This window comes from Anser cygnoides, chromosome 5 (assembly GCF_040182565.1).
Source record: "Anser cygnoides isolate HZ-2024a breed goose chromosome 5, Taihu_goose_T2T_genome, whole genome shotgun sequence".
NCBI classification, from domain to species: Eukaryota; Metazoa; Chordata; class Aves; order Anseriformes; family Anatidae; genus Anser; species Anser cygnoides.
In genome coordinates, this window is record NC_089877.1 from 62,763,383 (window position 1) to 62,789,899 (window position 26,517).

Consider the following 26,517-nt stretch of genomic DNA (forward strand, 5'->3'; position numbering starts at 1 on the left):
TGAAGCAACGTGCCATGGTCCATGCAAAGGAGTTCACCTGCTGTGACCTTTTTCTCTTTGATACCAGGTGAATGGCAAGCATGTGATGTTTTGGACTAGAGATTTACACCTGCATTTGCCTGACCTTTCGCGAAAAATATATTCAGAAATTTTAAGTATTTCTGGTCTAAATTTGGGGATAGGTTTTCCTACATGCTCCACACAGTTCTTCAATAAGGGGCATTTATGCAAGGGTAGAAAGAATTACCCTCACACAGCACCATATCCCATATGAAAGAATGACAAGAAGAGTAGAAAGAACAAGTTAGCAGATTTCCACGTAATGATCTTGGTACAAAATGTATCTGATAATGATAGTTATATTGTCAAGAAACAGAGAAATCCAAATTGGTTCTTAAAGCTTCAATGGATAAAATGTAGGCATATTATCACAAAATCATCAGGACTCTGTGAGAATGACACGTTTACTCTTTCAGGCATGTATAATATCTGTACAGGATAATGAGTTTATATATTCATATTGCTTGTTTATCTCTATTAAATGGTAATGTGTTTATTCCCTTAACACAATAAAATCAGTAGCAATCAGGAATTTGTCTGGAAAAAAAAAAGAGAAAAAAAAGTATTACCATGTTTTACCTTAAAGTGCAACTGCGATACTTTAAAATCATGGCATTATTCATATAAATAGACAATTAAAGTGACCTAGATATTGTTAGTGGAAGGTGTAACTGCAGCATGTGAAGGAAACCCATTCTGGCTGTAACCTAGCCGGCTCAGGTAACAACCAGCAAAGGTGCACGGCAGAGTCTGAGCTTGCCAAGGACCTGAGTTAGGTACTTGGGTTACCAGTCTGCACTGAAGTGTGCACTGCCACGTTATCATTGATGTTGTTATCTGAGCTAGTGAGATTAAAGTCCAGGCTGTGGTGCGGTCAGACTTCCTAAATTCAGTATCAACACCCACATGAGTAGAAATTAACTCTGCAAATGCGCCAGTCTAGATGTTCCATTGTTTCAACATATATTCTTCAGGTTCTGGTACGCAGTACAAAAGAATGATTTTTAGTTGGAAGGGTGACACTCCCAAACCAATTTTTTCCCTAAAACCTGTGGTTCAACATGGCTACAGTCATGATACCATAAGGCAGAACTGTGGAATGCCCTCAAGTTCCAATGATTCAGGAAAAAAAGGGGAGTAACAAAATGCACCAAACACTCAGGACTGCATTGGACTGAACTCTTTGGCAGTCTACAGATACAAACTCCTGTTGCTCTGTTGTTTTATAAGATCTTTTTTATACCATTGGGGAATCTGGCAGCAGTCAATAAACTCCAGACTGATCTTTTATCCAATACCTAACAGGGGCCTATAGGAAAAATAATAAAGTAAATCCATTACCTCCTACAGAAAGGGGTAATGGCTTTCAACTAAAAGAGGGTAGATTTAGGTTAGATATAAGAAATTCTTCCCTCAGAGGGCGGTGAGGCCCAGGCCCAGGCTGCCCCGAGGAGCTGTGGCTGCCCCATCCCTGGCAGTGCCCAAGGCCAGGCTGGATGGGGCTGGGGGCAGCCGGGGCTGGGGCAGGGGGCCCTGCCCATGGCAGGGGCTGGAGTTAGATGGGCTGTGAGATCCCTGCCAACCCAAACCAGCCTGTGATTCTGTGATTATTTTATAGTAAATCAGTAATTTTAGGGTTCTTCGGGATTTTCAAAGTTTCTGAACCTCTGCTCCATCCCTTGGCAGTTCATACAGGGAGATGTGTGGTGGCGTTTCTTTGACAGCTGCGTTTCGTGACGCGCAGAGCCAGCCTGGAGCGATGCAAGACCGAGTGCTGCTGCGGGAAGCAGCTCTGCCTTCTGACTGAATGGTCTTTAATCCACTTATCGCTGTCTTCTTTCATTGTAGTCGTGTTTAAATAAAAGTATACCCATTGTTTACTGTAACACTGCCCGGAGACGCCGCATTTTTACGCTGTTTGCAAGGTATGGCTGTCATCCACCATTGACCATACCGAGCGCTCAGCAGTTTCCTGTCTGGCACTCATCGTTCCTCAACTGCCAACCTACATTTTGGCAGCGCCACCAAGCGGCTGCTTTCCTCATTAACACTTTTACGTCTTAATTTTTGCAGATTTTTATAAACAAGCGCCTCGCAAGCTGCCTGGCACCTGAGAAGGACCTCGAACAGAAGCCACCCCAGCAAACCTGGGGTCGCTGTGGCATGAAGTACAGGAGGAAACGGGAGATGAGGGCTGGTGTGCACTAGGTTACAATAAATGTGGAGGATGTGTAATGGACTAGGGATGCATTTTTATAAAGTGTCTTAGTCAGGTGAACCTTGAAACATCTGAAAATTCCTACAGTGCTTGGGAGTCTCACACAGTTCTTTATTCTTGCCCTGACAAAACTCAGCACAACCCACGATTTGGCCTCATTTTTTACGGCGGCCGCATCCCGCTGACACCCAGCGGCCCTCCCCTCCCGCAGTAAGGCGTGTGCCGGCAGCGCGGGACCCGCTGACGGGACCCACCGCCCCCTCAGCCCCCTCAGGCCGCCGCCATCTTAGAGCGGAGCGCGGCAACCCCTCACCGCCTCCCCTCCCAGCGCCGCCTGCCGGCCAATGAGCATCAAGCACAGCACAGGCGGCCACCAATAAACATCTCGCTCCGCGAGTTAGGTTCCGCCCATCGACTGACCGTTGGGGGCTGACCAATGAGATCCCGCGGATGCGCCGGGGCTGGCCAATGAGCGTCGGGAGGTGAGATTTGAAAGTGAGCGGGGAGGCGGCGGGGAGCGGGGCGTTGAGGCCGGGCAGGTACGGGCGGGAGGGGGGCCGCGGCCGGCAACGGGGTTGTGTGGCCGGGGGGCTGTGAGGGGCACTGGGGGGGCTGTGAGGGGCACTGGGGGGGCTGTGAGGGGCACTGGGGGGGCTGTGAGGGGCACTGGGGGGGCTGTGAGGGGCACTGGGGGGGCTGTGAGGGGCTTGCCGTGAGGCCCGGGGCCCCTCTCCCAGGAGGTTTCCGTCTCTGTCTCCTGTGAATTCGTGATACCGTTGCATTACAAATAAGGGGAAGCGCTTTTTTCTCTATCTGCTTACATTATGCCTCACTTTTCTGATGAATTCTTCTGTAGGGCTACTTACTCGAAAGTAGATTACTTGCTCTTGGTGCTTATTCGTGGCAGAAAGAATTAAGTGGAAATGTATTACAACAGCTAGAAAAATACTCTTTAAAATACAAGGTAAAGTGTTAACATGCTTATTGAAGTATAAGTCAAATGCAGCTTGCTGTAAGCTTGCCTGATGCATAACACCACCTGCTCTGTGGTTATAGGCATATTAACTTTTACCAAGGCACTGAATTAAACTTTGTGCACGCGATCTAGGTCTGTTGCTGTGTATAGAGCATGTAAAGGAGCCCCAGGCACAGGGAACTTGTCCCACAAGTTGTTGGAGATCTGGGGACTCCAGGATTTAGAACAGGTCAGGCAGAAGCTTTGTCAGCTGATCGTGGAACATTTGGACAACATCCCCCCCTCTGCTCCCCTTTCTTTGCCTAGTCATTGGAGAGACCCGACCTGTAAACTGCTTCAGAAAAACTAAAGGAAGAGGTGAGGAAAAACAATCATTTTGATTTTAACAAAGCCCATCCCTGGGAGAGATGAACTTAAGAAGCTTGCTAGTTGTCACAATTCTGAGAAGGAATCTAACAGTAAATAGTGTGACGGTGGAGAGATGGCTCTTGGAGCTTATAGGAGTGACACACCTAATATTGTCTTAGCTCAGAAGTGGGGAGTTGGAAACAATTGCGGACTTTCACTTGGAAGAAATGCTCTTTCAGTTAGAATAAACTTTTTAGCCAGATCTCTCAACTTCTTAATTTTAACACCACAGAGGATGAGTGTAGAGGCTTGATGTTAGCTGCTACTTTTAGGAACGATTTCCTTTCAGTAGGCATAAGAGATCTGCTTCTTCTAGGAAGTAGATAGCAATATACTGCCTCTAAATTTCTTAATGGTTTTCCATAACACCCTGGGAACGGCTAACAAGATCAGTCCAAAGATGATTATTGGAGAAGCTCAGCATTTAACCTTCCTTAACCACTTACCTGTAAAGCGGGATAAATGTGACCCGTGAGCTACAGAGTTAGTCTGATCATTTGCAGTCATTGTTAATTATCTGACATCTTTAATGAATCTCTGAAAGTTGGAACACAGAATGAAAGATGAGATGTAAGATGCGTGATATTAACAAATCAGGCGGCATTGAAATGCACCAGCTCTTCCAAGATTGTGTGGAAGAGATTCAGCTTCTGATCTGAGTACTTTAAACTGAGTTTTGCTTTTTTTCCCCACTTGATCATTTATTCTTCCTCACCATTTTGCTCTCCTGCACCGCCAAGCTTATTGGGAGAAAAAACTAAAATATACCCATTTAGATTTCTGACTCATACATAGTCTCCAGTATCTATTCCAAGCCCTTACAGATGGCAGTGGAAGTGCTGTTGGTGCTGTGCAAGTTACTCGGTACGTGAATACTGCCATGAAGTTGGGCACAAGGGGCTGCCGCTGCCAGCTCCAGAATACAGCCTTTGTTTTCCTTCTTAGGGTAGTTCAGATTCTCTCCATGCTTTTTCAAGAGGTATATTTAATTTAAGAGTACATCGTTTTTGTTTCTGCTTATTTTGGTATTCTGTTTTTTCTGACAACTAGGTTTTCAGTTAGGTCTCTGGTGTTCATTTTTGGCTTGAGATACTGTGAGCAAATAGTATTTTTTGACTAAGAAATCCTGTATAGCCATGGTCAAGGCTGATCTTTTCTGTCCAGTTCACTAACTATCCCTTTTTTTTGAACAAAGCTCACTGTCATGAAATTGACAGCCTCTGTGCTGACCTTTGTTGGTTATTTAGCTTAGCTGCATCACCCTTCTTACCCTAAAACTATTTTCTTTAACAAATGGAAGATGAGGTTTCTAAAGCGCCCTGGTTGAAGGGGCCGGCAGAGTAAGACCAATTGCAGGAACTGAGCCTGACCCCTCCAGGAAGCATGACAACCCTTAGCCAGACAGGCTTCGGTTGGGAGGCAGGCGATGGAGCTTGTTGTGTCCCTATTAGCACAGCATGTACAGAGCAACTGATGTTTTCATCAGGTCTTCCTCAGGTTAAAAAAGTAGGGAGAAATCCTGCTTGAAATAAACGCCATTGTGTTCCAGTTGCATCCTGGAAACTCGGTTGGGAACCAGAGCCAAGTGCTCTGATGCATGACAAAACTGCCTTGCCATCAGATAGGGTATAATCTAAACGCTCAGTGGCAATGTTGCTTCCAAGTATTGTCCTGCAACCTTGTCATTTACTTGCTTGTCTCCTTAACATGAAAAACATCTGTGCTGGAAACAGGCTAGCCGGCCAGTCCCTGGCAGTGACAAAGCCTTCCCTACTAATTTTGTCGGATTTGTTGACAGCTTGATAAACAAACTAGCGCCTCAAATACATAAAGCAAATAATGAGGAGTCATGCTGAAATCATTATTTGTGTTTTCTCTGGTACACATACAGAAATGAAGAACCCAGGGCTTTCTTTGTTCATAACATGTAAACCCTAATAAAAAGGGCAAACAAACCATTACAGCTTTTTTTCCTAATCATTATGATTTTTTTTTGTCCAGGATAACCAAGATGGCTGCTACATCCCAGTTCGCCAGTCGATACAAAAAGGATTTGAGTACAGAAACCATCAGAACAAAAGTTGCTCGCAGAAAATCGGTGCTTCAGAAGGAGAACAGACACAAGTTGTTTGAGAAGGGCAGACAGTTTGGATTGGCAGATGTCAACGTTCAGTTATCGAAAGACAGAGGAGTCTCTCAACGAAATGAGACAAGTGAGATGTGCTCTCAAGAGAACAGCAGTGTGAAACAGAGTAAGTAAAGCCTAGTTGTTAAGCTTTTCAAAAATTGTTAAAAAAAATGTATTTAAGTGAATTTAGTAATGTTATCCCAGGAACCAAACTGAGGTCCACACCTTAATTTGAGGGAATGGTTTAAGATTTAAAAAGAAATGACTGTCGGTTCTTCTAACAATCAAGCAAATGGTCTTAATACAGCTTTGCCTTCCATTATGGCTCCAGTGGTATGAATTAGCCTTTACTGTGATTTGTCTGCAGTGGACAAAGAAGAAATGCATTTGACTATTAATATTCAATGAGAAGTCTCTTAAGGATTGCTTTGTTCAAGAAGCGAATAAACCTGACCTATAATCTCATCTACATATTACTGGTATCTGTCATGTGCTTAAAGTATGCTTAGCAATGGATAATGCATATTATAATTTTATTTTTAAAGTTGCTAGTTTCTTTGTGGGAATGGCTAAAACAATGCAGGTAATTTGTTTTTAGCAAGGTGATAGATCACATGTATTTATAAGTCTTCAACTGAAAATTGTAGGCATGTACTTCAGAATCTTCTACTTGCTGGCCTAGTATGTTCCTCTTGTAACTTGGAAAAAAGAAATTTGCAGTTTTCCAACATATTTTCTCACTTTTCTTGGCTGAAAACTTTCTATGATGTTGTGTAATATCTGTGCCTTCATCTTTGCTTCAGAACAGCCTACAGATGCAGCCACCAAGAGGATTAATGATCGCAAGGAAATGCTTCAACGCTATAAAGAAGAAAAGGAACTTCGAAAACTAAGAGAGCAAAGAGAGAAAGCAAAAAAGGGTGTGTTTAAAGTTGGGTTGTATAGACCTACTGCACCTGGATTTCTTTCACTTGTACCTGAAGATCCTGTGACAGTGAAGCCAAGGGAGAAGGTAATAAGAGTAATATTAAATATCTAAATTAAGTTGATGTACTATATTACAATTTCTGTTTATATACAAAGCCATGCAAGTTATGTGAATTAAACCTTTTATAATATAAATACTTTATAAATATTTTATAATAAGGAAGAATAAGGGAGTAATTGCCTTCTTTTTGTAAACTAAGCAGGAAGTAATATAAATGATGTGTTGATTTTTTGGTTTGGTCTATGTTCTCAGGTCAGAAATTACAGCAGTTCATCTGCAAATGAAATAACCAAGTTATTTTAGAACTGGTAACTGGTATTTGGTCCATCTGACTAAGTTTTTTCAAATCACAGACTTGATCCATTTTGACTCTTTAAGTGTACAGGCGTGTTGCTTCTTGCTCATTCTAGCAGTGATGGCAGAGAGAGGAAGGAGTAGTTAACTCTTTGTTTCCTTGGGAATGTTTCCAGGCAGCTCCTGCTTTCTCTGGGAGGATTACTCGATCAAAGGCCAAGAACCAAGCAGAAAAAGCTGTGATACCAACAACATCTAAGCCTTCTACGGTTTGTCTCTTATATAAACTTAAGCGAATCTTGGAGAAAACGATGTAATTATCCTTTAGGCCGTAACTCAGAATTGTATTCTGACATGGAGTGCTGTCTCCAAGCAGGTTTTCCCAGTGAGAATGACAAATTAGGTCAGAAAAGTTTCAGTGAGCTGGTAGACTTTTTTTTTTGTGCTGGTTTGAGCATTGTGTTGAACTGAACTACAGAGAGTTTGATTAGGTCGGTACAAACCAAAGGGAAGTGTACTGATCTTCCGGATCCCTTTTTCCATATGAAATATTGATCGGTGTTTAGTCCACCTGACTGTTATTCAAATCACAAACTTGATCCATTTTGACTCTTGAGTGCACAGGCACTTAAATAGTCAGCAAGGAATGCAAATAAGAATGGAGACAGTAATGAGTTAAATACTTTTTGGCTTGGAGAGCCAGTGACTCTCTCATGAATACAGAAAATGTGTGATGAATGCAGATTATAAAAAGTCATTTCTCTTCCTACATCACATTCTAGCTTCAAAAACTTGAAGGTAACCCAGCAAATTGACTACATTGTTAAAACGTTTTACAAGTTTTGTGTGTTTTATCCGCCCAGTAGGAAAGAACACTTGTTTTTAAAATTCAACCTAAAAACATTCTTGCCTATAATGTCACCTTATTTATCTACTTGTTAAAGATGAGAGATCGAGTTACTGATCAGACCTATTAGTCTGACTTCATGGGGACTACAGTGACAGATCTGGTGCACAAAACTGTTAAATCCTATTTATTTTTGTTAATTTGGCATCTTAATTTCATAAAGACGAAATGATATTCAAGTTTTTAAATCTGTAGAATATTTCATCTCACATTAGCAAATTCAGCAATAGTGGTCTTGCATACATTATTTTCAACAAGCTGGACACGGAGCTGTTTGTTTTATTAAGGGGAATAATTTTATGTGTAAGATGGTTTTTGTTTTATGTTTTCCATACTATGGTCAGTAATACAAATGAGTAAAACCAGTGGCTAACATTCAAAGACAACGTATAGCAGTTGTGCAAATTTCCATTTAATTTTAAGGCCTAAAATCCTTATATATATGTGCGTATTGTTGAGATGCAATTACTGTAGGCATTACTCATGATTAATCTTTACTGCTCAAACTTGGAAGCACTTCAGTGTTGGCACTCTTTACTGTGAATCTTGGCAGTCTCTTTTGATATTACTTGCACAAAAAAAGTAGTTTGAGGAATTTCACCTGCAGTAATCTGTAAAAAGCTATAATTTGAATCTAGCAATCTTGTCTTATGCAACTTGAATGTGTTTGGAAGATTTCCAGTCATAACTGTATGAAGGGAGAACTGAGTTAATGCTGAATCTTTCAGAAAAGCAGCTTTTAAATCACATAAATCACATAATACAAACTAACTTGGGGCAGTAATTAGCACCTATTTTCAAAGTAAACTAAACAGTTTCTTCAATTTTCTTAATTCTTTTTGCAAATTCCTAATTAGACGGATAACATGTTAACACATGTCTAAAATGAGCTATTTTAGTTATCTTTAACTTCTCTTTACTCTTTAAAGCTCTTTGTGCCAAATTACTTGGCCATTTGTTTTACTGGAGGCTAGGATAGAAAGCTGAGGATAGAAGTTGGGCTATTTCATTTCTGGAAATCCGATGCTTCATAAAATGCAATCTTCTTTTGCAGGTCTGTGCCAACGGGCATAGTGTGCGCCCTACGCAAGCAGGATGTAAACAGAAGAGTACAGACAAAATGGCTGAAAAAGGGAAAGGTATGGAAGTAGAATGCTCCTTACATCTGAATCTGCAAGGGCGCTGCTGTTTTATTCTTCTGAGTCAGTTGTCATGTTATGGGAGTGAGGCGAAGAACATCTTTGGGAGAGATCCACAGTTCATTTTTGGGTTTAGGGAATAAGACAGTTTTTAGGATGACCATTCCTACCAGCTACAACAAGAACAGCTGCTGATAAACTGTTGTGCGTGTGGCTCTAGGTATTGCATGTACTTGTTGCCTCTGTTGGCCAGGGGAAATGGAATGCGGGATACTTAATGCAGTTCTGGTTACTGATTATTCAGCCTAGCGAAGGGACAAGAAAAAGATCAGTAAGTAGAATTGTATGACTGCTCGCTGCCTCCACAGCTGGACTTGTGCAGAGCTTCCTGTTTGTCTCTAAGAAAAATACCACATGTAGCTGCTGTTAGAGAAGATCAAATGGCTTCACCTGGAAAGGTGAAGGATAGTTGATACAATTAAAATATGATTTTATTTCGTTATTGTGGCTAGCCTGAAAAATAGTTGATTATATAAGCTGTAAATATTTTGAGTGAAGTGTGGATCTATACAGCAGATATGCCATTGGTTCTGTTCTCTAAGTCATGCAAGTTTCATTTAACGTTGGAAAAAATCTGGAGAAGAATATCCTGCTGGTAGAGCGTATTAGCATATAATGTAGGAGATAAGAGCCCAAACTTTTGATACACACTAATGTAACTGACTGTGTGATTGTCTGCTTCAGTAAATGATAAGTACGATCTTATGTTTTCATATTTTACGACAGCCTCTTCTGTATCTGTCTAGTTGTTGGACTTTCTATGTGATGATTTCATACTTTTATGGAGAAAACAGTGTAAAAGAGAAAAAACATGCCACGTTTGTTTAAGCAAATAGAATACCTTTGACTATAAATTCTTTCTGGTTGCACAGTGATGTCCGTGCCTTAAGTTGATAATGCTAAGTCATGTAGAATACTTATGTTAACACATGATATTCCATAATTCAGGGTGAACTGAATTTCATATCACTAAAGTAATTAAATCAGCAAGCAGCAGATGTCTACTTAAATAAATTTCATTCATACCTTCAGAGAATATTGAGAAAATCCATTATCAGTGTTTGGTATAACAATTGAAACATTTATTTTTTTCAAAAATTATCCACCAGACTCGATAATGCTTTTTGTTGAAGCAAGAATATGCATTATATGTATTTAAACATTAGTATGAAAATGTTAGGGAAGTGAACATTTGGATAAATCAGATGTTATAGTTATTTATCTAGTAATTTCTTCCCAACTTGTCAAGCAGTAATTATGTGGCAAGTAGAATGACATTTAAAAAATAAAAATAAAAGAAATACCATTAACAGCAACCAAGTGGGGCTACTCGATTTCAGGCAGATATAGAAAGGCAGAGAATGAAATAAAGAGCTTGTTAATGTTTTTGTGCAAGAGAATATCATTTTTGAAGGAAATAAGGAAGTTAGAAACAGTGCTAAAACACAGATGACAATTACGAAGATGTGTAATATAGTATATGAATCCGAGTCCTATTTAATAAAAATAATTTGGGGATGACTCAAATTAAGGAATACTTTATTAAATTCACACCTTAGAAAACTTTCATGTAATGAGCATCGTAATGGAAACGTTGAATTTGTCTATGATAGCAGTGAACACTGAGAAGGGATTCTTAAGCTTTGTATGTAGCATTTAGCACACTGGTACATTGTTTTTAGCAGGATCCTGGCAGTACTATTGTGCAACAAAACCATCTTCTGTCAATATCCTTGATGCCAAGGCTAAGCTGGGCTGTCCATGTTTAGCTCTGCTTGCATGGAACTGACCAAAAAAACACCCCTCCTGACAATTCTGGCAAACTAATGCAACTGATAATTGCTGGTACAACTTCGATTTTTACAAAACTGAAGCTTTCACTTATATTGCTTGAATGCAGCTCCTTAGAAAGCTTATCTCTGGAATTAATGTTTCTTAGTGTTGCAGACTGTGGTCCAGACAGCCCCAAATGTAAGAATCACCAGAGCAGCCTCCTCTGCAGCTAGGCAGATGCTGAAAACTACTGCTACTGCTGGTAAGTGAGGCAGTAAATACAGTCGTCTTGTGTAGCTGATATGTAAGTATCTGGCAGTGTGTGCTGTAAAGAGATGTCCTGCCCAGTGCTGTGTAAGTGAACGCTGGAAGCAACGCTTATGTGTATGTGCTGCTGCTAAACGTATTGTCAAATGATATGCTAGAGACAGTTTTGTCTTTAGGATCTTGCTTATCTATGGTATTCTGTGCTGTAGAGATACTCTGAACTGTCTTAGCTCACTATCCTGGTGTGTAGCTGTCTCCTTGGAAAAGACAGACCGTATGTAAATCATGCCAAATTGTCATGTAAGAGAAGGATTAAATACTCTATCACTTCAAATCTCATCTGGAACTTTATTGCAATATTGAAATCAAGATGTTGAAGCTAACATTGGACAGTTTCCTGTAAAATCCATCAGTGTGGAGCATCAATATGCATATGGTAATTACAGACTGAAAGAACAAAAACAGAACTGGGAAAGGTTTGCCAATTTGGTGTATCACTGTTTAAGGACATGTGACTAATAAGATCAGGAACAGATGCCTCTGGAAGAGATGAGATCCTGTGTTCTTCAAGTCAGGAATTTTCCCTCATCCATGTTTGTTTACTAAACTAGGGGAAACTTTTAGCAATATTGTCTTGTCCTCAGGATATTCTCCAAAACGTTTTGCAGTGTCCCTTGTATTATATATGACAGAAGGCTGAAAGTACAGCTGCAATAGTGTTGGTTTCAATCTTCCTGTGGAAGTTGTATACCAAACTTAAATTCCAAATCTGAACTCAAACTGACTTAACAGTATTTCTTCAGCCTTTAGGGAAATGAAGTGAACTCTTTCAGTATATGAAAACATCTAAAGACTAATGGCTTAATGAATTCCTTTTCCTCTCCTGGTGATACATCTCTTAATAGGCTGTTCAATCCTAGTTCAGGTTTTCTTTTGAATGAACTCTTGCAATTAGGCATCTGCCCTCTAGCCACTTACTTGAGAAGCAAAACAATCTCTCCCTGTCTTTAACCACCAGACTTTTATGTCAATCTTCTGGAAAGATCAGTGAGCAGTTGCCTTAATCAGATGCCTTTTGACCTTCTAGATTTTGTCTCTCTCTAGGTAACCAGTCACAGAGAAAGACAGCAAATGTAGCAAAGGAGAAGAAAGCGGTCAAACCTGGTGTCATGGAGGTAGGTCATTTAATATTTGAAATGGAAAAGCAGTAAAACTGATTTAAGAGTAACAAATGGTAGTGAAACTGTTGCTTAAATATGGTTGTACTCAGGCATGTAGGTAATTGGAAGTTCACTAATAAACTACATTTTGGGAAGAAGCTGTAAGTATTTATGTTGTCTTATTTTTAAAACTTAAGACCAAATTTGATTTGCTTGTTTGGATGCCTTGTTTACTAATCCTCAAGTTTTGGACAATTAATTTAAATTAGAGGTCTTACATAACATCTGAGATGTGATATTTCAACTACTTAAAGAAAAAAAGGCCTGCTCATTTGCTGATATTATCTAGTGTGCATAATTTTGTGCAATTCATTCCTTTTTGTAACATACTCTGAATGTATCCTTTTGATGCTCAAGTAATAATACAAGACTTTAGAAGCTGAGAATTAAATGCATTTTCAGGCTTTAAACCACCAAGAACATACCTGAGAATATTTTTCCTTAAAAGATTTATTATAATTAAAGGTAGTTGCTTTTGTTATAGCCCTGGCAAAGGGAACTGAACTTTTTTTTGCCTCAGTGTAGAGAACACAGTATCTGAATTCGTCATAGTCCTCCAACCCAGGTTGCTAAACAATTTGCTTATGCATTCATGCCCTCACAATCCTGTGCAAGAATCATCCGTGTTTTGTCCTTCCTTACACTGTAATTCCCCTCTCACTCATGTCCCCCCCACATCTCCTATCCCCAGTCCTATTTCAGCAACTGCAGCTGTGCTCTAGGATTGTCTTAAAGCTGGTGCAATCACGTACAAATACTGACAGGAGGTAAAAGGCACTTACATCCTGGTTCAAGTAAGTACTTCTTTGCAAGCAGGAGTTACTTTGTGCTGCCAGTTTGCAAACCCTTGCTGTAACCTCAGTCATCTTGTCACAAATCTGTTAAAATTTTAATTCAAAGCTTACATTCCAAGCAAGGGTATCTAAAGTATAACAAGATTTCCAACAGATTGGAGATGCATATTTTCTTGAAAAACAGTCTGAAGTCTTTTGGCTGGTTTGAGCTAACAATATCTCAGTGTAGGTATCTCAGAAATGTGTTCTGTATGATTGTCTAGTCACTCATCTCATAGGAATGTGGACTCAACTTATTGATTAACTTTTTCTCCTCTTTGAACAACGTTCTGTAGTCCTAACTGCACTTGTATTCTCGTCGTCTTGGACTGCATTCCTCAGCTATCAGCTTTTTTTAGCTTGTTCTTCAGTCTTTGGATATGTGAATAAACTGTGATTATTCAACAGACCTAGTCTCAGTTGGAGCCAGTAACTCAGCTCTTGAGGAGCTTATCACACTAAAGCATTTTTTTTTAGCAGTGGGAGCAAGCATTTGCTAATTTTAATTACTGCTCTGGTAGGCCAGGTGTTCTGCTACTCTGTCCCCTTCAGTGGATTGTTACATTCCTCGTGGTCAAGTACTACCCCTGCTGCAAAAATGATTTGCAGTTTTCAAAAGCCAGTTGGGCCTGTGGTAAATCAAGACTTCTGTACATGCATGCTGTTGTAGAAAGCAAATTACCTGAAATCGTTCCCTTCCTGATGGCTTTCAAACAGTCATGTTATAATTCAGCCCGTTCCTATACTCACGCTCGTTGATTTGATAATAGAGTGTTCGCTTTATCTATTTGTGCAGGTAATTCCTTTTGAACATAAAGTGAACGAAAATGCTCAGCTGGATCCAGTGACGTGTTCAGCATCAGAACTTAGAGAGGAACAGACGTCTGAAGAAAAGAAGAACAATTCTGCTCCAGGGAGACCCAGAACGCGCTCCTTTGCACCTCAAAACTTTGTGTTTCAGCCATTAGATGGATTAACAACCTACAAAGTTAAACCCATGACTCCTTCTAGAGCAAATGCCTTTTTGACACCTACTGCCTTCTGGGATTTTTCAAAATCTCCAGTGTAAGATTCTTACTTAAAATGTCCTAAAATATAAGTGGCCTTATAAATGTAAGTGAAACTTCGTGATGCTACAGAAAACATGATCTTTCTGTAGGGAGATGCCACATGTAACAAATTGTTCTGATGTTGAAACACCTGATCGTGGTCGCTACTGTTGCTTAATCAAAAGTGGACATAGTATACCAGCAAAGCGAGCTATATAATGCATAATCCTGCCTGTGCTTTAGAAGTAGAGCAGCTCCATATATGAGGGACTGTGCCGTAGATATCTATGCACAGATGTGTCTATTTTAATACTAACAGCTCGTGTTGTCTATCGTTGAATGGAAGGTAGTCTTCCAAATTTTTCAGTTTTATGTGTTTGGCCATGTTAGAGGTCAATTTCTCAATGTCTCTTAACTCTAAGCATACCTCTTTTTCTGTTTGTTTGTTTCCAGTAATATAGCTGAAAAATCCAGTAAAACTAGATTTTTCTGGGAACAAGAGCCTGATTCAAACAGTCAAATTTCACCTTTTTTTAAAGACCTTCAAGAGCAGCAGATCACTACAAGTCTGAAAGGAGAACGAGGTACAAAGTTCACGTTTAGTTTATCACTTGAATGTTTTTTAGTTTTCACCAAATTCTGAATAAGTGCCTTTAACATTTTTCAGCAAGAGACTCAGATGAGACTACTTCCATGCAGAGATCAAATGAAACAATTCCTGTTTCTACAGATGAGAGAGCACTTGAAACAAAGTCAGATGATATAAGAGAGCAAGAGCATGACGTGCCCTACTTCAGGTTTGTGTCTTTTTGTTTTGCTTCACTGTTGTCATTTCTGAGGTCCTTAACATGAGTAATACATCTTGTAAACAGTTCACAGTGGTTGGTGTCTGTCACCAGCAACCTCAGTAGATACTTATTCCTGTCTTCCCTCTTGTATTGTTAGTGTAAGTAAAGAATATAAAATTCTGGAGGCTAATGCCTTGTCCTAGGGAATACAAACTTGAAAGCAGTAAAACATAAATTGAATCTCAGCTAGTCAGCAAATTAAAACAATCTAATGGGTTCTGCTCAAAGACTGCCTAGCTTCACTGAAAGTGAAAGGACAGCAATAATCAACGGTTATTCTCCAAATATTCTCCAAAAAATATTTTTCACTATTTATTTTTAGAAACATTCTTCAGTCTGAGACAGAGAGGCTGATGTCTCAGTGCCTTCAGTGGGATGGAAAACTTGAGCTGGACATTCCAGAGGATGGTAAGACTGAACTGTAATAGGCACTGAAAGGGGTGTTACGGTAGCCGAAGGTAACAGAAGAAAGTTTATGTACCTGAGTATATTTGCAAAGTAGCCTGCAGCCCATAGTGAAAGCTGCATCCGAGTTGTATCTGTCTCAAGACAAAAAGGCATGCTTCACCTCCTAATATTAAAACTTCAGTATGTGACATGGTAGTAGTTGATACTGAAGTGCCTATCACAATAGTTTTTCTGTAAGTATATTTAAATGCATGAACTTTAAAACTTAGTTTAAGAAACTGGTTAACTTGTCAGTTTTTTTGCCTTAAAGGCTTTGGGTTGGTAAAGTTTCTTTGAAAGAAGCAAGCCTAGAGAAGTTCAGTGGATAGGTATGCTCCAGACTGATTGTATTGCAGGTGTGAACACTTCAAAATAGTTGAAGCAATAGATCCTAAACTCTTCAAGTATTTATTTACCTCCATTGTGAAATGATGGGTTACTCCAACTTATACTTTCTTTTGTTTTCTGTTACCATCAGCTAAAGATCTCATTCGCACAACAGTTGGTCAGACAAGACTGCTGATAGCAGAAAGGTTTAAACAGTTTGAAGGATTGGTGGATAACTGTGAATTTAAACGGGGTGAAAAAGAAACAACATGCACAGACTTGGATGGATTTTGGGATATGATTTATTTTCAGGTATGTACTTTCATGTTAATCTACTAGAATAAATAAATAAGATGGGGGTAATTAACAAGCAATGGATTGAAACTATTCATTTGAAAATCCAAAATCTGTTTTTTTCCAGTATATTTATAAAAAAAAAAAAAGGCAGGTCCTTGTTTAACACTCTTTAATAGTGAATAATATCTGATGTTATACTATGGTTTATAATTCATGGACTGGTTTGCCTGTTGTCATCTTGTGGCTGTGGACCTGTTTTTTCTGGAATGAAGGCATGTAGCCAGATCTCATTCTGGTTTGGAGTGAGGAGTTGGTCACAGTGTCCGCCAGGACCACAAGCTGGGAGCTATTCCTGGAACTCACCTGAAAGTAGTGGTTCTGTTCTTCAGTATGCCAATTATGCAGAAACTACAATAACATTTTAGAGAGCTGGGTGGTAGAAAACCATCTCTCTTTCTGCTGGTTTCAGAAGGAAGTATAATATTCTAAATGTTCAAAAGGTCTCAGCATTTTTTTGTATAGCAGCATTCACCAAAGGAACTTCTAATAAATCCATCTTTGCATTTAATTTAATGCTAGGGTCCTAGTCATAGATCTTGAATTCCCTCAAGGAAGCATATGGGTTTGACTTGCTTCTTGAACATCCAAGATACTGAGGAGAACATTTTTAGAACCAGTAATATGAAAAAGAGGGTTTTCCTGTGCTTACTGTGTCTCTGGGGGCAGTTTTTCTCCTGTGCATCCCCGCCTTTTCCCATAGATAAACATGGAGTGACAGAGCTGCTAACTCTGCCCTACCTTGCATTCAATTTTTGTCTTTTGCATTTTTGGGGATGATGTAAAGGACTTGTTCCTTCAGTGACAGACCTGCTATAGACAAGCCTTGTGTTGGCCTTCCTAGCAAATCAGGCAGGTGTCTCCATTGCAAAGTTGAAGGAAAACAAGGCTGTTACGTTGAGCACCAGTAAGGGAGAAGGTAATGCTGCAGAACTAGTTTGTAGCCACTGGATGTCACAAGTGCAGACTGCATCAGGAAGCTGTTCAAGCCAGCAGCTTAAAAGGGCAAACAAGCTTGCATGAGGCATCTCCTAAACAACGGAAGACTCAAGCTGGTTTAGTGTAACTACCTGTGCAATGTACTCTTGTGCATTCCTTAAATGTGAGCACTGTCGCAGGTTGTAAAGCAGCTCTTTCATTATCCCCCAGAATCACAGAACGGTTGAGGTTGGGAGGGACCTCTGGAGGCGCTCTGGTCCACCCTCCCTGCTTAAGTAGGGACACCCAGAGCAGGCTGCCCTGGATCCCATGTCCAGACAGCTTTTGAAGATCTCCAAGGAGGGAAACTCCAGAACTGTTCTGGGTAACCTGTGCCAGTGCTTGGTCACCCTCCCAGTGAAAAAAGTTTTTCCTGATGTCCAGAGGGAACCTTGTTTGTTCCACACTGTGCCCACTGCCTCTTGTCCTGGCACTGGGCACCACTGAAAAGAGCCTGGCTTCATCCTCTTTGCACCCTCCTTGTCAAGTATTTAAAGACAGATTTCCCCGAGCCTCCTCTTCTCCAGGCTGGACAGTCCCAGCTCTCTTCTCTCCTCATAGGAGACACTCCACATCTTTGTGGCCCTTACCTGGACTCTCTCCAGTATGTCCATGTCTCTTGTACTGGGGAGCCCTAAGATAGATGCAGTACTCAAGGTGCAGCCTCACCAGCACACGGTAGAGGGGAAGGATTGCCTCCCCCAGCCTGCTGGCGATGCCTTGCCTAATGCAGCCCCACAATACCATTATATACACCCCAGGATTCCCACTATATGTATTAGATCTTGCTGAATCATTCGATACTTCTGCTACTGACTTTAAACTAAAGAAATGAGACCTGTATCTCATGTATGTTAGCATAACCACTCTGTCAACTGCATGAGAACATTCCATACTTATTATTGGTTGGAGGTTTAGTTTGCTTCTGTATTTAAATCAAAAGTACCTGAATGTACAATGCTTAAATTGTTATCTAACTTCATAAAACATTTTTCTGTAAATCTGGTAAGTTTGGTGAATTAAACTTGGACTTCTCTGGGATTTCCAATAGATTGAAGATGTGAATAAAAAATTTGATAATCTGAAGATGCTTCAAGACAATGAGTGGCAACCACTTGATGTCCCAAGCAAAGACATTGTCAAGGTATGAATAAAGCCTGAAGTGCGTCTCCTAAAGCATCAAGATGCAAGCATGTTGACATATTTAAAATCATTTGTAAGCTATTGCAGTAATGAGTACTCTTCTTAAATGCAAGTTACTTCTAAAGCCTTATTCATCTGTCATCTTTATTTGAACATTATCATCAACATCTATTCAGTGAAATTAATCTCAAGGTGCACCCTTTTTCCTTGTGTCTCCCATGTGCACTTACAGTTGGTGTTTGTGATATTACTTGCCTCTTCTGTATGGTAAGATTAAAACTAAGAATTAAGGACTCTTGAAGTCATTGGAGTCTTTGCTAGTTAGTCTTACTAGGAAGAATCTGGAACAGAAATTACCCTTCAGGTGTAAAACTTCCTCTGAGCCACTGGTGTTGGCACTGACTTAACTGATAAAGCTGCTACAGAGGAATTCGGCAGTGCCTGACAGTTTTAAGCACTGAGTGCTGAATTTTATCTGTGTGTCATTAAAACAAGATCATGGGTAGTGTTAAACTACTAATTCTCTAAGCATAAATGGATCTGATGCTATCCAAAACAAGTTATTGATTATTGCAAAATAAGCTTTAATGTAAGCTATTTTATTGGCTTCGGTTCAAAATCTGTAACTGTTTCTAATGATCGAAGATCAAAAATCATATTCACATTGCCTAAACTCTGTACAGCTCCTTGAGACTGCTCAACTAATCATAAAAAAAGATATGGTGGTCGATAAGAAACTGCAGATGCATGAAACCGGAGGAAATGTGGTCTGTGTGAACTGACCATAAATGTCAGAACTATACAGATGATGCAAGACACAGAACTTGAAAAATTAAATGCCAGGAGAGACTTCTCTGGTTAAGTGTGTCTGCCTTGCAGTTACTTTATTTCCCTGCCACTAGGAGTCCCTGTATCCCACTGTTCTCAAAAGCATTAACTAGAAATGCTAAAAAAAAAAAAAAGTTTTAAGAAAGCTACAAGTATTAATGAACTGCAGACTTGGCATGAGAAATACTTAAAATTGTCATCAAAATCTGACCTTAACCACTGAATAGCACTCAGTGGTATTCTGGAGATGAACAGAGATTTTGTCTCCTGCAATGCTTTTGCCTGCTGCTGTCTGTGTGGCCAGCAGCTGTGTGTGTAGATGTTCATATGCAGTTACCTCTGTCTGAACCTTCCAAATGAGACCTTGACTTTCAATTTCAGAAAAAGACTGTTCCAAATGGGGTGTCCAAACCAATGCTGGGAGCAGCTGGAAGAACTGCTGCCCGAAACAGACTTGCTGCTGTAAAAGCAGCTATGAGGGACAAAATGAAGAATGATGGAGCTGCTGATTGTACACATCAGAATACGCTACCAGAGGTAGAAAAAGTGGTTTTTGAAGCAGGATTTTTCAGAATTGAAAGCCCTGTGAAAAACTTTCCAGGTAAGTGGAGCTTAATCATGATTTCTGTGACCTGAAAAAAATGAAAAGGTTTGAACCAAGCTCACTGGGAAGGAATTATGCAATTTATATTGGATACAGTTCCTGCACTGGGCACAATTCATGTTTCAACTAATGGTTAGTTACATCAGGAAACCAAAGTAAATTGTTCTATATGATCGTACTGTTTTAAGCAATTATGGCAACATGGAATCCCTGCTTAGACTCAGAGGTAAAAGCAGGTGGATCGGTTTTTTTCTTTAGAATGTGTTTAGCAATGGAGTTTTAATCTGAGCTTCAGACTTAGCTGACAACCCATTCATCAAAGTCAATGCAGGCTGATGTCCTTTATTTGTAAGATGTGAATTGGAATTTTTGTGTAGTAAATCTTTCACTACTGTCTTCAGAGATGAAATACAATATATCTGTGATCAGTATTCATGTTCAACAAAGTTGTAATGTATTCCCGTCTGCCATAAAAGCAGTCTAACGCTTTTCTTGAGCAGACAATCCAAATACAGCCTTATTTTCAGCATCTATCTTACTTAAATCTGTGAAGCTAGTATCTTCAGTAATCCTTGATTCTTTCAGAGCTGTTCTGCTTCTCCCATATTTATAGTTCAGAAGATGACTGAATTTCCCAATTTAGGTAGATTCTCTTCACAAGACCAGTAATCTTTTAGTATGCTTCCTGTTAGTAGAGGAGACCTGAAAAGCTTTGAGTAACTCTGAACAATTACAGAATTCTATAAAAAACAATTATGAATCTGTCTCTTTAATTCTTTCAGAATTACCTAATGTGGAATATTGAAATTAATGACAAAGCCTTTCACCATATGTACTTCTTAATAAGAACAGCAAATCTTGTTATTCCAGGCTTTGTGAAGGGATGGTAATTACCAAATGGCTTAGTTGGAGTGAAGGTAGCTTTAACTTACAGAGCTGCTTTTGTCACTGTTTTCAATTTCTACTTGCAGCGTATATAAGATCATAATATAACATTTTATAAAAACAATTAAGCGTAAAAACTAGTGTGCTCCTAGCTAGAATCCTAACAGTTAATTTCATCTTCTGGAAAGTGCTGTAGTGTAATGAAACGCGAAATGCTCTTTTTCAGACTTGCTTTCAAAGAAATCTCATCGATCTTCCCAGCAGACTTCTGAAGATCTGGCGACTCCAAGATCATCCAGCAGAACTTTGCAGAGAAATTCTTCTCTTCTTTGTAACCCTTGAGGATACAACTGCAAAACAAACAACACCAGCACTCAAAGGCTTCCAGCCAGCACAAAATTTGAATATGCACCAATTTACCACTGGAAAAACTCTCCCTAGTGGTTGTCTTGAACACAGGTAGACATGTTAAGGCAGCTTTAACTTAACTTTGTATAAGTAATTTTCCAGTTTTAATTGGAAAAATTAATACTAATGCCCATTAAGTGTTACCTTCCAATTTGGCAGGGTTGAAGGTGTTGTGAAGTCCTTGTGTCTTTTCCTTCCCTCAAGCAAATGTGAAGAGCTTTTGTCCAAATGTAATTTCATTGCTGGGGTACAAGTTTTATTTTTTGCCTAGAAAATTTTATAGAGCTGGCTAGTGCCAAACCTGCAAGCATAATTGCAGAACTAATTTTAAGATCACTTGGGTAAGTAAAAATCTTTGAAAATGATTGGGAAAAATGAAAATATTTTTGTTTTTCTTTCAGCGTTTCCCTAGATGCAGAGGAACCCATTCCTGTTGCTGGCACAGTAGAGGGATCTAAGGTAAGTCATGCATCGTTCACGTATGTGCTTTAAATAGTTTTCTACTATTAGCCAAAAAAATAATAATACTCCTGTGTAAAGTTGTTCACGTTGTAGGATTAGTTATTAATGATCCATGTGTGTGAGGAGCTGCGTGTTGCAATCAGTACTGCAAATTACTGCCTCCTGTCAGCAGCGGAGGCATAACATGATGCTTCAAGTCTGTCTGTTGTGCCAGCTTGAGTTACCTGAGAAGACCTACCGAGAGGAAACCCCCCTGGAGCCTCTCTGAGGACACTTGGCTTTCTGTGTTCAAAGCTTGTCCATTAGTTGCTCTGTTGTCCTGAGCTGAACTCCTGTCAGGAAATATCCTTCCTCTCAGGATAAGGGTGCCCCAACCTGGTTTGATGGTTTAATAGTTTTTTTTATTAGCTCTAGACACTTGGATGTCAGATCCAATATTCATCAGGAAGTCTTCTGTATTCTTCAGGCTGTTACTTTTTCCTTCTCAGTGTAGGCATCAGTAGGGTCTGCTGCTGCTTTTGCCTTTGGGTTCCCAGACTAAAAGTAACAGTATTATCTAGCGCTTTGGGTCTTCATGTTGCCATAACAGACCATTAGGCTGTCCCACTGTTTAAAGGTATAGCAAGAGCATTGTTAGCAATACAAGTATCAGTGCAGAAATGGATGACCTGAGATGCCTGCAGACTCCTTTTTTGAGTAAAAAAATAAATAAATAAAAAATCCTTAAACTGGAATGGGGCCTCCATAATTTAGGCAGTACTGCGCTACTCAGTGAAGGCCAGTTCTTTGGAGTTAGTCATCCTTCAGTACCACTCATTGGAAATGTAGGATCTTAATTTTTATTTGACTGCTTGGATCTGTGCATGGCTACAGCAGGCTTTATTCATACATATGCATGCACACATGCATGTGCATACATATCTGCATTTTTTAAAAATCTTGGTTACAAATTTGCTCCTATTCCTTTTACTTCATCCTTTCCATGTCACATGAGAAATTGCTTGTTAGTGATGCCACCATGTAGGGAAACTGAAACGTTAACAATCAGTATTTCTGATAGGGTTTTCCTTCAGGTAAAGTCTTGTTAGGGAACATCCTCAGAATGCTTTTGGCACTTGAACTTCCAAATTTTTTTCTCATGTGGAAGAACTTCATACCCTTCATACCCTCTTCAAGACGATACCGAGATTACGAGGGTGTTTGGGAAATAGTCCATGTGAAATAAATCAGTGTTAAGCTACCAGCATTGTTCTGCCTCTTTTGTACAGAGACTGGAGTTCAAATCCACTCTCTTCTGATTTGTCTATAATATCTGTAGATTAGATGTATGGATTTGGCTTAACATGACACAGATGTGCGGGTTTCTGTAAGCTCACATCCCTCGAATGTCCTGGCTACCTCTTTACCTTTGTGCTTTCTGCATCAAAAGCTGACCAACTGTCTTTTACAGCAGACAAAACAGAAAATAAGGCCTCCTTGTGTCATTGGAACTGCCTTATGTCCTACTAATTTCACTAAGGCTTTCTTTTCTGCTCTCTGGGAAGCAAATATAGCTGACATCTTAGTCTCAGGGAGGATTAGGAACAGTTAATTCATGTTTTTCAGGTGCTGGAAAATTCTAACAGTGAGTTAAAAGTAATGGATGGCACGGAAGAGATGGAACTATCGGCTCCAGAACAAGAGGGACAAGATATTGTCATGGGCAGCCCAGAGAAGGAACGCACCTGCACAGAGACTAATTTATCTGAGTATGGAGAACCAAAAATACAACAAACAGGTGCGTATCCTTATGCTGCTTAGTGTAGTCAATGTGGTTACGTTTAATCTAAAGTTTTGATGGTCTAAATATTATGCTTGGAAAGCGCTGTCGTTGTAGCTTGGTTAATCTAGGCATGCTTGTAGCAAAACCTACATTAGCTAGTATGATTTATTCATGCTTTGCATGTGAGCAAACAGTTCCCCTGGTTTTTCTTCGTAGTTTCCCTGTGGTATGTGAAGCAGAAAGCTGATATAAAAGGCTTGCAGTAAAAGCAAGTGCAGACCATTTAGATTTTCCTTCGGTAAACACAGAAAACAAAACTTTTTTCAGCTTCAGCAGTATCAGACTAACCTTAAGAATATTTTTTTCAGATATTTTGTGTAGTGATTTGACGTCCGTTGACAGAAATCCTTTTGATACAGTAAGTTGACCCTTAAGTTTGACTACAACAATCTGCTGCTTACAGTACTGTTAACCTTTGCTGCTGAATCAGTTACTACATGAAATAAATTAAACCCTGGAAAATGATGTTATCAAGTCAGTTCACGCAACTTATTCTGATAAATTCAGGCCACAATTCCTGAATCCCTGTACTGGCTGTTGAGTACACATGTTGAGTGTAGGATGAATTGAGATACTTGTCATAGAAAGAATGCCTGATCTCATTAGATCGATGGTTTAAATTACATTTCTTGTGGATTTCCTTGTAAATATTTAAATGTAAATATTTACTAACATAAAATGAACTGCCTGGCCTTTTCCTTCCAATTCCTTGCTTTCAAGACTTATTCCATCCCTTTTCTACAGCTTTATCTTACACAGCCAGAAGTAATATTCACGGGGGAAAAGCATTTGTACAAAACCTTCCAAATTTTTAAAAGAACTTGGCTGTACAGCTTCCTTGGTTTTGCATGGAAAAAATCCTCTCTAAAACATAGCTTACTGCTTTAAGTAATGAGTGTCTTCAAAATGTGGACCACCTATTCATTTATGTTATGTCTGGAAATAAATTTGCAGAATTCCTTACTTCTTACACTGGTACTCACAGCGGTAAATTACTTTTTCAAAGCAAGAGCCGCAGTTCAAAATACCACCTAAAAGCAAGCACGTTTCAGTATTTTTACATCTCCTGAGTTGCTGTAGTTTTCAGGAAGGGTTTCAGATCTTCCTGGCAGATCTGTGCTTCGCGTGTTCTGAACCTGTGATGTGTCCGCAGTATTGACTGAGATGCAAGAGAACTGTGTGCTTCTCCTGTCTTATCAAAAGCAATTTCTGCTCGTTTTTGTACTTTGATGGTTGTGTGGCCTTCCAAGCAGGCAGGCACCTGACAGAAGTAAGCAGTTGCCTGTCAGTAGTTACTGTTGGTCTGCTGTTTTCACAGATGCCATTAGGGAGAGGAGTTCGCTGTTAGCTTATCTTATGTGTTCTTGCGGTGCTGGTTTGTAAAGCAGATAACTGTGGCTTGAATGCTTACTTCACACTGATTTCTCTCGCAGCCGATGCTGGATGGTGAGCTGCCCTTCACTCCGGTCAAGAACAAAGCCCAGAAGCTTGCAGCAGCTGAAACGTTCAGTGACCTTATTGTATTTTCTCCTCTTCCTTCCCCTGGGGAAAAATGAGTGACTTGAAATTCGAAATGTGTAAGTTGCATAAGGGAAAAAAACAGAGGATGTTTAGAATAATCTGCAACCCATGAACTGTGTTTTGTGTGATACCTGTAGTATTTTATAGTGGAACTTGTTAAAATATTTTGTAACTGTGTTATGGTGCAGTCACGGTGCACTGTAAATATTGCTGTATAGTAGTAGTGGTGTTTGCTGGTTATTCCTGCTGTATCCAGTGACTGCATATTCTGACTCCAACCTGAAATACTTTTATTTTTGTATAATTTCATGTATTTCCTGTCTACTTCAAGTTGTAAAACTGTTCATCTCTAAGCTTTTCTGTCTTGACCTTTCTTACCTCATGAGTTCTTTCTACAAGAGCTGGGATAAGATTTGTGTAACAGGTGCCTATGAAAGCAGCTACACCTCTGCCCTGTTTGTGGCGTGAGGGCACCTCTGAGGGGGAGACGCAACCTGTTACCTGCCCCAAAGCACTGTTTCGTATTCAGGCAGTGTTGTGAGGGTGCTATTGCACCCTTTGGCTCCAGTATTCTGCACATCAGCTGTGCTTAATCAGCAGATGGGACAAGGTTTGATTCATATTATTCTTTCCTGTGGGATTCTTCCTGGTGTTTAACAAGCACTTGCTTTGCAACAGTAGAAATTAGAACAAGCATTTCAAGGTCAGATAGTATCTTTTCCTTGCGGTGTGTCAAGTAGGCATTGATTTTTTTAGATACTCAGCAGAGAGCTGTGTCCTTAAGTACCTTCAAGCTAAACCCCATTCTCTCTTCCCTTTTTCATGTGAAAGTCTCTTAACCTCTTTCTTTGAACATCTGGCCTGTTAACAGCAGCCTCCTCTCGCATCTTGTTCCCTATGCGTTCTCTTACCTGAACTGATATATTTGTGCACAAGGAGCATGCCAGTTACTGCTATGCAAATACAAAGTGTGTATATATACGAGTACCTCATGTTCTTACATTTTTAAGAAATACCTGACTGGGCTTCTTCTTGCAGTGATGACCTTAGTGTAGTACACGTGTTCTTCCACTAACCTCTATTTTAAACTGAGCAAATGTAACACAAATCCCTCAGTAGAAAGCACTGCCATTACAGCTGGGGGCTTCTCGTTGGACTGAAGTTTTAACCTGGAAGATGTGTACTGACTGCACTGAAATAAATAGAGGAAGCCAACATGACGTGGTGTTACTGTGCTAGAATGAACTTCCTTCAATACTAACTTCTGCTTTTACAGACAGCTACAAAAAGATAGCTCTTACTGGCTTGCGTGCTCTGTTCAGTCTTCAACACTGCAATGAGTAGTGGTAACGAGGGATTTTTGGCATCTGACATATATGCTTAAGCCAATGTTAGTGTGCTGGCCTTGGCGCTTGCATCTGCTGGAAGTCTGAGCACTGTTGTAACTTGGTATCTCCAAGGATAAACGAAGAGACTGTTATAAAAGGGTATGAGGCATCGAAGAGATCCTTGAAAACTTCAGTAGTGGCTCTTGCGTTGTTCTTGTTTTGCAGACAAGACTAGAGAGTGA

General features: G+C 39.9%; 1 protein-coding gene across 1 annotated transcript; it reads left to right on the top strand.

Moving 5' to 3' along the window:
- The first annotated feature begins 2,626 nt into the window (after positions 1 to 2,626).
- DLGAP5 (DLG associated protein 5) lies at positions 2,627 to 26,167 on the top strand. The gene is given in 20 exon segments (XM_066998593.1): positions 2,627 to 2,760; positions 5,664 to 5,914; positions 6,594 to 6,802; positions 7,249 to 7,341; positions 9,034 to 9,118; positions 11,118 to 11,213; positions 12,323 to 12,393; positions 14,068 to 14,336; positions 14,774 to 14,904; positions 14,988 to 15,117; positions 15,491 to 15,576; positions 16,094 to 16,254; positions 18,326 to 18,418; positions 19,627 to 19,846; positions 20,961 to 21,073; positions 21,075 to 21,193; positions 21,544 to 21,601; positions 23,210 to 23,381; positions 23,735 to 23,784; positions 24,860 to 26,167. Coding segments are annotated over 20 exon segments (2,562 nt in total). The 5' UTR covers positions 2,627 to 2,728; the 3' UTR covers positions 24,983 to 26,167.
- The last annotated feature ends 350 nt before the right edge of the window (positions 26,168 to 26,517 follow it).